We start from the raw sequence: 14,206 nt of genomic DNA on the forward strand, positions 1-14,206 counted from the left end.
AGAGCTTAGTGGGCACATGAAAGTCATTTGGACCTTGTAGCATTAAGAATCTAATGTTCCCTGTATTTCCATTACAATCCATAACAAGTTCCTTTATCAGTGGTAAAGTTAATATCATAATCCTCAATCTACCTATGTTTGTATACAAACAGGAAGTCAGTGACCTTTTGTTAAAATACAAAAACAGTGTAATCTTAATATATGATAAAAGGGTGCGATTATCGGGATTAACTACAGAAATCTAGAGATTAACAGCAATTAAATATGTTAATTTTTAACAGCCCTAATGCTGCCATATCAACAGCTTGAGAGATTTGCCTCAAAATCTCATATAATAATCAAACAACACTGGAGGAGTTTAAGCTGTTCACACATTTCCTGGAAGTTCAACTCCTCTGCAGGATGAAATAAATCTACGGAGTTTAATCTCAAGGAGTTGTGAACTACAGTTTGTCTTGTTCAGTAATTGTTGACCGTGTTACAGTGAAACACGCAAGCAAAGTGTAAAGAGTAAGTGGCTAATTTGTATCTTATCAAACAGACTAAACAGAGATTTTTGAATTTTGTCTGACATGTTACTTACAGTCTGGGTCCTGCCTCCAGCTGTGGGTACATAAGTGATCCTGTAGTTCTGGACACGTCCTGGAGCTGGATTCCACCTGGCGTTCATGCTGGTGGTGGTTTCATTGAACACAACCAAGTTGGTGGGAGGGCCCTGAATTACTGGAAAAAGCATGCACACACAGCGCAGTTAGAACCATATCAATATGTTTCTCCAAAATATAGTCAAGCACTTTTTTATGGATTTCCTCAAAAACATCTTTTAAAGACACAATCCTTGATATCTTCATCAGTTCAAGTTAACATTAGACTTAATCAAAATATGACTTCCCAAGCACTGTCTTTATTCTATTGCAAAACCCAACTCCCTCAAAGTCTACAGCTAATCTGTATCAAGGATTGTATTTTTAAAGATGAAAAGACAATCTCTCTGCTGGATTTTGTCTTTTATGAAGCAGCAATGAATTCTCTCGAACAGCAATGAATTGATGAAAAGATGAAAATGAATGAACTAATCGATGCATGGATGAATGCAATGGAGATGGATGGATGAATAGAGGATGGATGATGAAAAATGGATGATGGAATAGGTTTTTAAAAAAGGGGATAAAAAACCCCTTTTTTTGCATTGGCATGCAGCGTTGAAATCCTTCTTCTTTTACATTTGACTGCAAGAGAATAAATTCAGAAACAGCCACATGATGATTGTCATGGACAATGGGATGATTGGCATGGACAATGGAACAAACAGAGAAATGGAAAAACAAACACATAATAAATGTATCATGTGTCAGCTCTAGTAAAGCACCATTGGAGCAGTGGATGGGTTGCTTGATGATGAAATGACGGTTTCCAATGGTTGAACATGCTTTCAGCAACCGATATAAAAAGCATCCTTTTGTTTTACCTAAAGTGTACTTACCTGTGCTACTACCACTACCACCTTGCCTGGACACTAAAGAGGCAAAAATAGAAAGGTATAATGGGCATACCCTTTGCCGAAAGTTTCACTTGGCATATTTCCGAAAGCTAAAATTAAAAGGTTAATTCTGTCAAACAGTTTACACAGCAAACATGACTGTGAATCATTATCGTAGAGCTGTGAGTTGTGTATCTTACACGTCCGCTCAGTGCCCAGCAGGTCCTCGCTCTCTGATTCATCTGGATAGATTGCGGTGACAGATACATCGTAGGGTGTGTCTGGCTCCAAGTTCTCCAGAACGTGGGTTGTCTCATCATTGTTCAGAATTGCCTGATGAGGAAAACACAAGCACAGTGTGAAGAAAGGTGCTTGGCTAAAGTTGTAGCCAGTAATAACCAAAAAAGCAACACCGGATCCATATTGGAGTTATTGTAACTGGATTGGTGACCAAATCTGTTTTCTAAATGTTCTCACTACCTCCTGGAGGACTTTTAAAAAGAAAGGCCAAATCACTTTCTGTGGGACCCATCAAGAAATACCTGCATGAATTATAAAAATTCTAAACATCTTTGACAGCTGTTTTTCTCTTACATATTGGTAGCTGGCATCTCCTTTCTTAGTCCAGCCAATGCGGTACAGAGCGACATCAGGGGCTCCGTGCTCCCAGGTTGCTCTGAAGCTGGTCTGAGTAACTTCTGAGAATTGCAGGTTCTTTGGAGCAGGAACAACGTCTACAAAGTGGAAGAAGGATAAGTATGATCCCAGTCACAAATGGCCAACGAAAATATATTTTATGCAAATCTAATAACTGTTTTCATTCTTACCAGTGATTCCCTCTCCCAACATGGTCTGACCAGGTCCCTCATCGTACATAGGAGTAACAGCCAGGGCATACTCAGTTTGTGAGACCAGGTTGTCGAGTACTCTGGTGGTCACACTTCCTCCCACTTCCAGCTGAAGACAAAACATTCTTCTTAGAGGCCATTATATAAAATTCATACAATAAATATATCAAGCTTGGAAATCATGTCAAAAAAACTTCACATATTGTAAGAACTTCAAATTTTTTTCTCTTAAGCCAGGACTCATGAAATGTTAATTCACAGCACGGGTTTCCTGGAATACTGGCGAAAGCGGGAATGTGCTTCTAATAAGACTAGTAGGAAACTTGACTTGGAGGTATAAAAACTGCTTGTTTTCAGAGGAATATGGGAACAACAACAATCACAACAAACAACAAAAGAGGAACATATTCTAACCAAACACCTGGATTAATTCTATGTAACATCCCACTGGTTTTACTGCTCTTGATCCCATTAAGTTTTATTGGGTTAATTTCAGAAAATTGCAATCAAGGGATTCTAAACACTCATTAGCTTGAACATTTCCATGTGTTTGTCTGATCTTCCACCTTTTGATTTGTTTTTCAAGTCTGAAAGGACACTGTATTTGTCTTGGTGGATCATAAAACCATTCAAAAACTCTTCACCTGGAAAGAATATCGGAAAATGTCTACCCTGTGGGCTTTATCACATAATCCATAAGGTTGAACATGACAATCTGCTACTTTCTAGGTAGAATAAGCTCCCTCTTCCCACACACTTGATTCCTCACATTCACAACTTGGCACCCTGAGTCACTTTCACATGTGTGTTTCCATCAGAGAAGCTTTAAGGATCACCTCAACCTGATTTATGGCAAAGGAAGTAGCAACGGCAAACCACAGAGTTTGCTGCTGTAGTCCAAGAGCTCCCAGAAGGGGGACATGCAGCCATAAAGTATCTGTCCAACCCCCGGTAACAAAACCTCACATTAATCCCTGCAAAGCTGTGTTCTGTGAGTTTCATAACCTTTTCATAGGACTCCAAAACATTCCCCAATGTCCAGCCAGCCTGCTGCAGTTTCCATTATAAGGTCTCGGCCAATATATTGAGAGATCAGTCAAAAATATTGATAGGAATTCATCACCATAAATTCTAATTTCTCAAGCAGACTACAGGCAATGAAAGTTTGAAGGAAAAAACAGAGTGTGGTTCTGATAAAAAATAAAGTCTGCTGACATTTTCTTCTGAATCAAACTCACTTCTTTAGGTTCTCCATCCTCAGGCTTGTAGGTGACTAGGTACTTGCGAACAGGACCAGGAGCAGCATCCCAAATAAGCCTCATGGTGCTGTGGGTGATGTCACGCACTTTCAGCTCACCGGCAGGTGGCAAGGGCACTGAAACACAGAGAGACAAGTGTTAGTTTTAGGGTTGGGTTACGATTATGTAATAATCAGATTCAAAATCAGAATCAGCTTTATTGGCCAAATAGGCTAGGCAAATAAAGCCGATTCTGCAACAAATTTCAGCAACAAGGAATTTGACTCCAGTTAGCCTTGCTCTCAGCGTACAGAAACTAAACATTAATTTAAATTTTAAAAAATGTGAATTTAATTTCTTGTATATAAAAGTCTGTGCTTTGATAGTTAAAGGTGTTAGGGTTAAAGGTGTGCAAAGGGCGCAAGGATGCTGAATAGACATGATCAAAATATAAAACACACAAGGATGTGGGCAGATTTTCATGAGGTAGATATGATCATTTAAGATAGTTAAAGTTAAATGTTTGTTTGTTTATTTATTTTGTTTGTTTATTTATTTCAAGGATAGCCCCTTGAGATGCATCATCTCATTTTCAAGGGGGTCCTTACAAAACAAATACAATCATCAGTAGTACAAAATCATAATTAGAGATAAATCCAAAACACAATACAGAAACATTTAAACGTAAAGACACCCACTCCACACACACACACAATGTGCATACAAAGTGAGGCACTGTACCACAGAGAGCCCTCTTACAGCATTTGAGTTAAAGAGAATAGAGTAATAACATTCAGCATCTACATATGGTAGATAGATTAAATTACTGTTTAGTACGAAAAGTAGATTAATCAGTGCAAATATACATATGAGGTGAGACATTCTTACAGATTTTACCACAGAAAGACTTCTTAAAGCATTTGAGTAAGGTAGACAGATTAAATTAGTAATTATTATGGTAAGTAGATTAATCAGTGCAAATATAAATATGAGATGAAGTATTTAAACAAAGTAATTTATGTTACAGTTAACAGATTAGTGACTGCAAATGTGCAAATAAGGTGAGGCATTTTACAACAGTAAGCCTTCTTATAGCATTTGAATTACAGTAAGTAGATACATTGCCTGCAGCATTTGAGTATGGTAGATAGATTGTTAGAACAGTAAGTAGATTAATATGTGCAAATATGCATATGAGTTGAGGCATTTTACCACAGAGAGCCTTCTTATAGAATTTGAGTTACAATGAATAGATTAATTACTTGCAGCATTCAAGTACAGTTAAAAGTTTAAATTAGTTTAAGTTGGGAAGGTAGATTAATTAGTGAAAATATGCATATAAGGTGAGGCAATTACCACAGAGGGCCTTCTTACAGCATTTGAGTTACAGTGAAAAGATTAATTACTTGCAGCATTTGAGTACAGTAGATAGATTAAGTGTTATTAGTACGGTAAGTAGATTAATTATTGCAAATATGCATATGAGGTCAGGCATTTAACTGCAGTGATTTAAGTTACAGTTAGTAGATTAGTGAGTGCAAATGTGCATATAAGGTAAGACTTTTACCACAGCGAGCCTTCTCACAGTAAGAGACAGTGCAGGATATTTCACATAAAGCAGGGCTAAGGTGCTTGTTAAATGAAAGTTCTGGGTTCTGACACTTTTTTGGTCATCAGAGTAACTGTGTAACTGAGTAACCGAGTAGTAACTGTGTTTACTAATCAAGTGTGAACAATAAGCAATACATCTGATGAATTAAATATATATTTTTTATGAAATTACTACTTCTGATTTACATCTACATACATGTGACTCCTTGCTTGGTCAGAGGTTCACTAGCTGACTCTCCATACAGGGCAAACAGGGAGAGCGTGTAGGCCGTGTTGGGGAGTAACTTCACCAGCTGGACATCAGTTGTATCCCCGCCAACTCTAACCTGCAAAGGGACCAGACCAAATAAATAACAGAACGTCAGAGGAGAAGAAGGAGATGACAGGAACTCCGCAGTGACATAGACAAAAGACATTTGGTGGGAAAAATATTTTGGTTGCAGCACATCTGCTGATTCTGGTTTTGACCCACTGGGTTTGACACCTCATAAACAAATGATGATGTTTCCTTGGCAGTCTGAACTCATGGTGCGCCCACCCCTTTGTGACTAACAACGATCCTCTGTGTTTTCCCTTGTGTGCTGAATGGTCGGGCACACACTGGTGGCTTTGTAAATGTCTTTTCACATGTGAGACATCTGAATTTTGTCAAATACTGCTGACAATGTGCTGAAGTGTTTGGACATTTGTGGCGTTTGGTGCACAGAAATGCATGCATGTGGACTGTGTCCAACTATAAACACATGTAAATGTACTCATTTGTTCTTTTTTCAAATCTGTCAAAACAAACTGATTGGCTGTTTGTCTTTAGGTTCATCTTAGCAAAGTGTTTTGCCTGTTATTGTGTTGTAATCATGTAATATAATATTTCCTTCCTCCATTTTGCCTTGAACTTTTAATAATTTAATGTGTGGCTTTATCTTTCATTCTTACCTCCTGCTCCACTGTGGGCTCAGTGGCATTAATGGCGCTGTAGAGCAACATGTAGCCGGTAGCACCCTGCACCCCTTCCCACCTCACTCGCATGGTAGTGGTCTGTTCATCATAAATGGTCATGTCCCTCACAGCAGTCAGGGGCACTAGACAACAAAACAAACCGATGTTAGAGGCAATGCAATAAATGTGCATATTTTGATGCTTCATTAAGATCAAAAAGATGTTCTCAGGCTCTTTGTCATTCATGCTGTACAATCACAACAATCAGTCTTGTTTTCTATAAACTTTTATTGATAGGATACAAATCTGTTAAACCTTTGCTGCTCTAGAGAACACCAATAAAATGGCAATTAGCAACATCTTAAAAGAAACAGAAAGAATTCAAATTAAACTTAAAGCCTACAGTTATCACATAAAGTGCCACTGTTTAATTAACACTTGTTGCTATATCTCTGCAGCCACAGGATATACACAGATTGCCTTTCGGCAAATGGAGACCACACATGAGCGAGTATATAAAAATGGTGTTATGCAACTGGATCTGAGAGAGTTTGTGATGGAGAAGCTGCTCTCCATCAAAGCAAAACTGGAGTATAATGATTTTGTCAGGCGGCTGCTCAATTGTAAACTTTTGCTCTTTGACAGCTGCATTTTTTCAGGTTTTCCATATTGTGGAAGTCTCTTTGATGTAGGGTATACAGTTCCAACATTATATAATTATTTTTTTGCACTCAGTGATCAAAGCCAAATAGCTTAGTCAAGGTAGTTTACATTTCAACTTAAGGCATATTTGGATTTTCATGAGTAAATCAAACGATACTGGGCAGAAACCAAGCCAGAATGCCATAAAATAAAGACATACATGTGGTCTCAGCTCCATCCAGAGGCTCGCTGCTCTCCTCTCCCACAACTGAGTAGACGTTGACCAGGTACTTTGTCAAAGGGTTGAGGCCCTGGAGAACAACTGTGGTCTCAGTCCCATCTACAAACACCTAAGGCAGAGAGGAACATTTCAATATTGCAAGAAAAGGGGTTAAACAGAGTGAGACTCTGAAGTATGTTTTGAAACAAAACTTTCATTGGAGGGGATTTGTGTGCCTATGAATACTTCCTGATAAAAAAATAACCAATTTAGAAGCAAAACCATCTAATGACACAATTGACTTCAGCATTTTGTAAAGGTTTTCCAATTAAAAGCCCTCAGCATATGTTTTGATTCTAGATTGATAAACAATAATAAAACCCCTCCACTATGTTCACTCTTAAACAAACCCATGGGGAGCTTGACTAAAACAAACTTCTTTTTTTAACATAATTAGACTCAGACACCAAAACTGCATCTACTCCATGTATTGAGGAGCCAAAAACCTGCTTGCCAACAGTGCTATCATAGAGTCGTTATTTGCTTTCTAATCGTCAAAACTATGAGCTGTGTGTTTTTGTTTCTCTGCCCTGTGCGAGATCGTAATGTAATTAGACACCTAAACAGTGAGAAGCCAAAGCAAACAGGGGGGCTGGAAATAGAAGCTTGAGTGGAGTTTCCCATTTCTTTCAAAAACAGTAAATCAGGTCACATTATATCCTAAAAACAATAACATCCACATAGAGAGATGCTCTTCTTCCTACAAATGTATCAGAGATAGAATAACTGACTGAAAAAACAGACAGTTTGCATTGCATTTTGTACACAGCAGTTTTACCTGCTGTGGGGTTCCAGACACAGTCATATACTCTACACGGTACTTTTCCACTGGGCCTTCAGGGGCGGTCCAGGTGGCTCGGAAGGACTGGTGGGTCACCTCTGATGTTACCAGGTTAGTGGGAGCATCGGGTGCACCTCCTGTTTAGATGTTGGAAAGACAGAACTACATTATGGCTCACTGCCATTAAAAATGTCTCCATGGATATCAGACATAAAAGTTGAAGACCATCAATTTCAAATGAATAATATAGGAAGCAAAGATCATGATTTTATGATAAATGATGTTGCAATAGATAAAAGCATTTCTGTTTACTCACATGTCCTAGCACAACTTTGTACCAATTATAGTACTTTCAGAAACACTAAAGCCACATCCTCTCTGGGGAGTTCCCTTACTATATCCAAAAGCAGCTTTTTAATTTAATTTTGAGAGAATAACTTCCTACTGCAAGAAAATTGTGAGAGGAGGAAAACAGATCTGCATTCATTTCCTTGCTTGGATTGTGCTTTTTTCTAGTATTGCTATCCAACATTGGCCAGACATGCAACTGTCTGAAAGTCCTAGCGGCTATACACTATGGTTACATCCCTTATCAGCTGTGTTGGAATGGAGGATATTTTGCTAATTAGACGGTGTCGGTCTGTGTCCCCCTATTAAGTGGTCCATGTAAACATAGCTAATATTGGGTAAAATTAATGTTGTACTAGAGCTATAGCTGAGCTGATCACCGCACTGGAGGCAGCCATTGCAAATGGCTTTGAGTACAACTAAAGCATGCCCACAGCTGCCGCCTCATTCTCCTCAAATGATGATGATTGGTCTGAACAGTGTTCGTTTCGGCTTGTGGATTAAAACTTTTCAAGATGGATTTGCCTGACAACAGAGATGGAGTCTGGTAAATCCATCTGCTTTGCAAGGTGAATTCAGTTAGACAACCCACAAGAGTTCTAGCACAAATCACACAAAATCAATTGAAATATCGCTGCTTACAATAGCATGTGCAATGTGTGTCAGTAACTAAACGTTACTGGAGTAATGATGGTTGAGTACTTGACAACTTGTGTCTATCCGTTTTAGCTACTATGTAATACTGAACCAGTTTTTAAGAGTATCCTTGTTGCACTGCTTTGTAAACACACCAGCTGTGTGTACAATATGTGATGATGTAACAGCAAGCAAGTGGTGTCTCGTTTCTTAGGGGAATGTTTTCACCTTACCACTGTGTTTTAAGGGGAGGGGAAGAGCTAAGGGGTACAAATGGGACTGGCCCTAAGTGCATAGGTACCTGGGCCCTTGACACTGTTACAGAGGTTTTCAGAGAGGTTATCAACGATGTCCAACAGGAAGGAGAAGTCAGCCACATTGTACATGTGGATTTCATCGGGATCGGTGGCAATGGACCTTAACTCATTCTCATCAGCATTCTTCACACCTAAAAGAAGACAATTGTCACATAGACTTTGAACCTGACATGATTTCATTCTTTAAGTTTCTCTGAGAAAGCTCAACAAATATTAGCTTACCAATGGCATACAGCTCAATGCCTTCGTCACGCAAAGCCTGAGAGTTGACAATGACGTCATCCTGAGATTTGCCATCAGTGATCAACACACCGATCTTTCTAGCATTTGGCCTCATCCCCACATTCTCTTTGAAATTGTTCTGGAGGATGTAGTTCAAAGCCAGACCTGCAAAGAAGACATCACAAACATGATTTTACAACTGTTCAAGAACTAAGACTTCAGACATGCTAAAATTAAAACAGAGTGATGTACCAGTCAGGGTGTTTCCTCCTTTGTATGGCAGGTTTGTTATAGCCTCCAAGAGGGACTCCCTGGTTCGATGAGCATCCAAGTGCCATTCAGTTTTTGGATCTCCACTGTACTGAGCAAGACCTAGAGACACCAGAAACTGTGTTAGAACAATGAACTTGCTTTACCTTTTAACAAAAACAAGATAATGAGTTGACTTCGTTTTTGCTTGTTTGAATAGGACTCACCAATTTGGACCCTGTCAGGCCCAATGTCAAAGACTCCCACCATACGGGCAATGAAGGCACGAATGGTCTTGAAGTTGAGACGTCCAATACTCCAGGATCCATCCACCAGCAGCACAATGTCAGCCTGTGCGGTGGTCCTACACTGTACATCTGTTAGGGCACAAATTTCAGTATTAATAGGGTAAAGCTGACAATCTAAACTTAAATTTATTTTTAAAAAGATGATGTCAAACTATCATGTGCAGAAACAGATGTGTGTGGTTGATTGTAATAATGAAAGAGGTGCTGAAAGAGGCGGAGGAGGTAAAGGAAAGTAAAAGACAAGAATTATGCAGCATAAAAGTTCATTACAAGCTTTGTATCACAACTCATCCCAGTTAAAAAAAACAACATATTACAAAGTACAGGGTAAAACATAACATTTTAAATAAGAGAACATTTGTTTTCCAGGTGTTTGAATGATCATATTCTTCCTTCTGGCATGTCGAGGCAGCGTTTCTGACAGTTGTTCCATTTTTGAGTCCATGAATCTCAGGGGCAAATCAGGAGAGCACACCCGTAATGGCCTGTGACATATCAAAGGCCTCCAACGGAGAGATAACTGTGCCCTCCAGAGATACAAGGTAATATTCAGATCCTGTTTTCCAAAACAACTCTGTGATGACAAGGAGAGCTTTTAATCCTCGGGTACCTAAAAGAGAGCTGCAGATGTGCACTGGAGAAAGGCAGATGTTACACTAACTGCTACTGTCTATAACTGAAAACAAGTTTACATATTTGATTTACAGATTGTTTGCTTAAATAGAAAACCCTATCCACTTTTACAGACAGCCAGCTGTCAAGCTTCTAGCCCTGCTCCCAGATGGAGAAGACTACAATGAAAGTCTGCAGTGGTACAGAAATATGTCAGCTAACACACGGTATTTCCTAACAGGAAAAAAAGGAAGAATGAAATCTTGAGTTTCTACTTGTTCACTTGGGGGAAAATGTGAAAGGGAAAAATGTATGCTCAGATCATTCTTAGTAAACTAAAGTTTTTTTTTCCCTGTAGTTTCAGAAAACTGGCCTGTAGTCAGTAGACTGTACATGGGAGGGTGAGAGTCTCTCACCTCGTCTCTTTTATCTTCTGTGTCTGCTGAATCTGCCTCCTTATTAGGACCAGACCTGCAGCTGAGTGGTCAAACTGACCTTTACAGTTCCTTCCAGCAAACACAACATTTTTCCTCTTCTCACACTTGCCTGCCCATCACGCTCTGACTCACAAAGCAGTAAAAACATTTTATAACTGCAAACACATTATACGCAAATGGTTTAAATCTACACTGGCTGACTAGGAGTGGAAATAAAAGCGGAAGTCCAAAGTGACAAAATAAAGAAAGCAAGAAAAGGGCAGCCAGCTGGAAAAGCAATTCTATCTGTCATTTCTTTGTAACAATTAACTTTGAGGAAAGGCATTCAGATAAACTCTTCTGCTTTTTATGAGGCATGAGTTTACAGTGTATATCCCTTATTAAAGATTTACAATGTGATGCAGTCTCAGTGTTTGACTGTTGTGTCCCAGAGACATAACATATTGGAGACACTGCACTGACAGGCATAAAAAGCAAACTAAAACTAACTAACTAACTAACTAACTAAAACTCTAACTAAAACTACCTCAAGGTAAAACATCCTACCTTTTTAATATTTTACTCTTTTTATGTATTCATGTTTTTAGTAAAAGATTTACCTGGCATATAAATCTGAGGACCAGGATCATCAGAGAGAGTCGTTTTCTCCTCTCCAGCCAAAGGCATACTCTCTCCTCCATCAAACACACCAAACACATTCACACTGTATTTGGTAGCAGCTCTGTCAGCCAAAAAAAAGAAAAGATTTTCAGATTTTTCTATCACATAATACGCTGAGTCATGGAAGTATCAGTCTGAAGACACACCTCAGCTCCTCAAGTACCACAGTGTTGTCAAAGGGGCCAACTAAAAGTTCTCCCAGATCTCTTTCTTCTCCTACTGGGTGGAAAGTGACTTTGTATCCCTTTACATCACCAGGGGCATGGTCCCAGGTTACACGGAAACTGGTCCTTGAAGGTTCTGAAGTCTGGAGGTTCCTGGGACCTTTGTAAGGTGTCACTAGGCAAAGGAGAGAAAATGAGTAGATTATGAACTAAAGACTAAACTTTATAAAAATGTACCAAATCAGGATAAAAGTGCAATTTAACTGGGAATATAATACAATGTGATATCATCTATAATTGATAAATAAATCTATTCTAAAATTGGTGACAAAAACAGAAAAGATGCATAATAGAATGACGTACATGTAGTTCCTTCTCCTTGCCTTGCTTTGCCCTCTCCAGAACGGTAAACAGGCAAAACAGTGATCTCATAGGTGGTGAGGGGAGTAAGGCGTCTCAGTATAGTGGAGGTTGTGCCACCAGGAACTTTAGTTGCTAGCTGCCGTCCTCCAACCTTCGGTTTGTAGGTAACACGGTAGTTGACTACATTTCCAGGTGCTGGTTGCCATGTCACCTTCATGCTCTTCTCTGTCTCCTCAGAGACTACAATTGTTCTGCCAGCTGCTGAGACTGCAAAGAAGGAAAAAAAAAACATTAAGAGAGGAGAAATGATGAATTTATAGTCTGAGAGAAATGTAGCTTTTGGGCCTTGTTCAAATGAGAATTTGTACATATGTGTGCTTTTGAACCCAAGTTTCCAGTATAGCTTTGGAAATATAAGCAGCTTACTAAGTGAAGTAAGCAAATGCAAGCTTGCTACCTCAAAGTCTCTCTTCCAGATATCTGCTCAGTTTCAACATGTGTGCAGACACCAGAGGTGAAAAGTTACATTTACTCAAATGACCGTAATTACGTAGTTTTTTTGGGGGGGTACTTTTACTTCTTTGAGTGCATTTTGAATCCTTACTTTTACTTCTACGTAAGTAAGTTGTAACCAGTGCTGTGCTTGTACTTCAGTACTAGACTCATGTACTTTTCCACCTCTGTTGACAACACAGTAGCACATAGAGAAAGAGTGATTTCATGTCAAATCCCAAACAGCTGATTCCTGCTGGGATTCTTTTGTTCATCATTGCTTTTGATGTGAGACACATTTGCACCATGAATTAAGTTATCCACTAAGTTAGAGCTACTTCAGTGACTTTAGATACTCCTGAAGGATGCACAGAGCATACTTTACAACAGACTTACCACGGCACTGTTATACTGTAAAATATTTCTTTCAAAAGTGCAGTATAACTTTTCTATTTCTTTAACTATATATAAGTTTAATCACCACTGTCAATTTTGCTGTTCCTTTATTATGGAGGTTTAACTTTACCTGAGCAATCTGATCGGAGATAAATTCTCTTGTTGTTCTTGCCAATAAGGAAAGATCATATTTTGCTAAATAACTTCTCAGTAGCTACTCAGTACTTGAAGTACACATTAGATTTAATACTTTTTACTTTTACATGAGTGGGTTTATAGACCAGAACTTTTACTGAAGTAAATTTTAACAGGGTGCTTTTACTAAAGTACAATAATCACATACTTTTTCTACCTCTGGTAGACACATACCTACATGCATGTGGATACACACCTACCTAAATATTTCAGATTTACAGAGGTCTATATTAAGCAGGCCCAAGTTTAAATGATTAATCATGTTTAGTAGATGAGTTTGGGGGCCAGGTTTAAAACTGGTGTTGCGAGTCTGAGCAAAGCCATATATCTTATTTTCCATCAGGCATCCATAGACTGTTTTTTATTTTCAGAGCAGGAAGGGCAAGTGAGAATTTTCAGATGCTCAAAACGAGCAGAGGAAAATATTCAGAGTGCCCGACTTCAGAGGGAGAATTTTTATGAACGGAAAAAAAACAGTGCATCCAAGTTTGCCGTGTGTGGCTCAGCCCAAAGAGACCCGTGATTTGTGTAGAGAGCACGCAAAAAGAACAACAGATAGTGGGAGCAATGTGAAGGAAGGAATGAGAAATGTGAACATTTAAGACTACAAGCTGCCTCATGGTTGTGTTTGGAGTGCATATATGCTGCTCTCTTTCCTGCCAGAATCAATAAATACTAATTATGGTTGGCAATATATTTCCATTTCACTACTGGTGGACAAATTCCCTCCCTACTGTTTCCACTCAATGTGCTTTTCTCATCTGAGCATGAGTGTAGTCTAACAAGGGAGAGGCCAGCCTCTATCTGCCCTGCATCTCCCATGAAAAACCAGCGCAGGTGTGCTGGACATTACATCACCTTTGAACATGCATATAACACGAACAGTCTTACAGATGTGCACGCTAAGAGTCCACACTCTTGATGGCTCAGGCGAATGCCAACAGCTATGACGTTATCTTTTAGTTCAAGAAAATCAAACAGAGAGGTAAGT

General features: G+C 39.0%; 1 protein-coding gene across 3 annotated transcripts in view; it reads right to left on the reverse strand.

The window, feature by feature from the left end:
• col12a1a (collagen, type XII, alpha 1a) overlaps nt 1-14,206 on the reverse strand; it is a 67,321-nt gene that overhangs the window by 34,288 nt on the left and 18,827 nt on the right. For 2 of the 3 annotated variants that reach the window (XM_041811974.1, XM_041811976.1), the window contains exons 15-31: nt 12,133-12,399; nt 11,752-11,944; nt 11,545-11,666; nt 9,816-9,965; nt 9,592-9,711; nt 9,340-9,504; nt 9,102-9,248; nt 7,814-7,953; nt 6,976-7,105; nt 6,111-6,256; nt 5,374-5,503; nt 3,567-3,703; nt 2,308-2,437; nt 2,075-2,214; nt 1,681-1,813; nt 1,484-1,516; nt 584-723 (exon numbers count right to left, since the gene is read on the reverse strand). In XM_041811974.1, coding sequence (XP_041667908.1) covers nt 584-723; nt 1,484-1,516; nt 1,681-1,813; nt 2,075-2,214; nt 2,308-2,437; nt 3,567-3,703; nt 5,374-5,503; nt 6,111-6,256; nt 6,976-7,105; nt 7,814-7,953; nt 9,102-9,248; nt 9,340-9,504; nt 9,592-9,711; nt 9,816-9,965; nt 11,545-11,666; nt 11,752-11,944; nt 12,133-12,399 — 2,423 coding nt within the window. The remainder of the gene's footprint in view (nt 1-583; nt 724-1,483; nt 1,517-1,680; nt 1,814-2,074; nt 2,215-2,307; nt 2,438-3,566; nt 3,704-5,373; nt 5,504-6,110; nt 6,257-6,975; nt 7,106-7,813; nt 7,954-9,101; nt 9,249-9,339; nt 9,505-9,591; nt 9,712-9,815; nt 9,966-11,544; nt 11,667-11,751; nt 11,945-12,132; nt 12,400-14,206) is intronic. The other variant, XM_041811975.1, reaches the window with a different exon arrangement.

This window comes from Cheilinus undulatus, linkage group 18 (assembly GCF_018320785.1).
Source record: "Cheilinus undulatus linkage group 18, ASM1832078v1, whole genome shotgun sequence".
Classification (NCBI taxonomy): domain Eukaryota; kingdom Metazoa; phylum Chordata; class Actinopteri; order Labriformes; family Labridae; genus Cheilinus; species Cheilinus undulatus.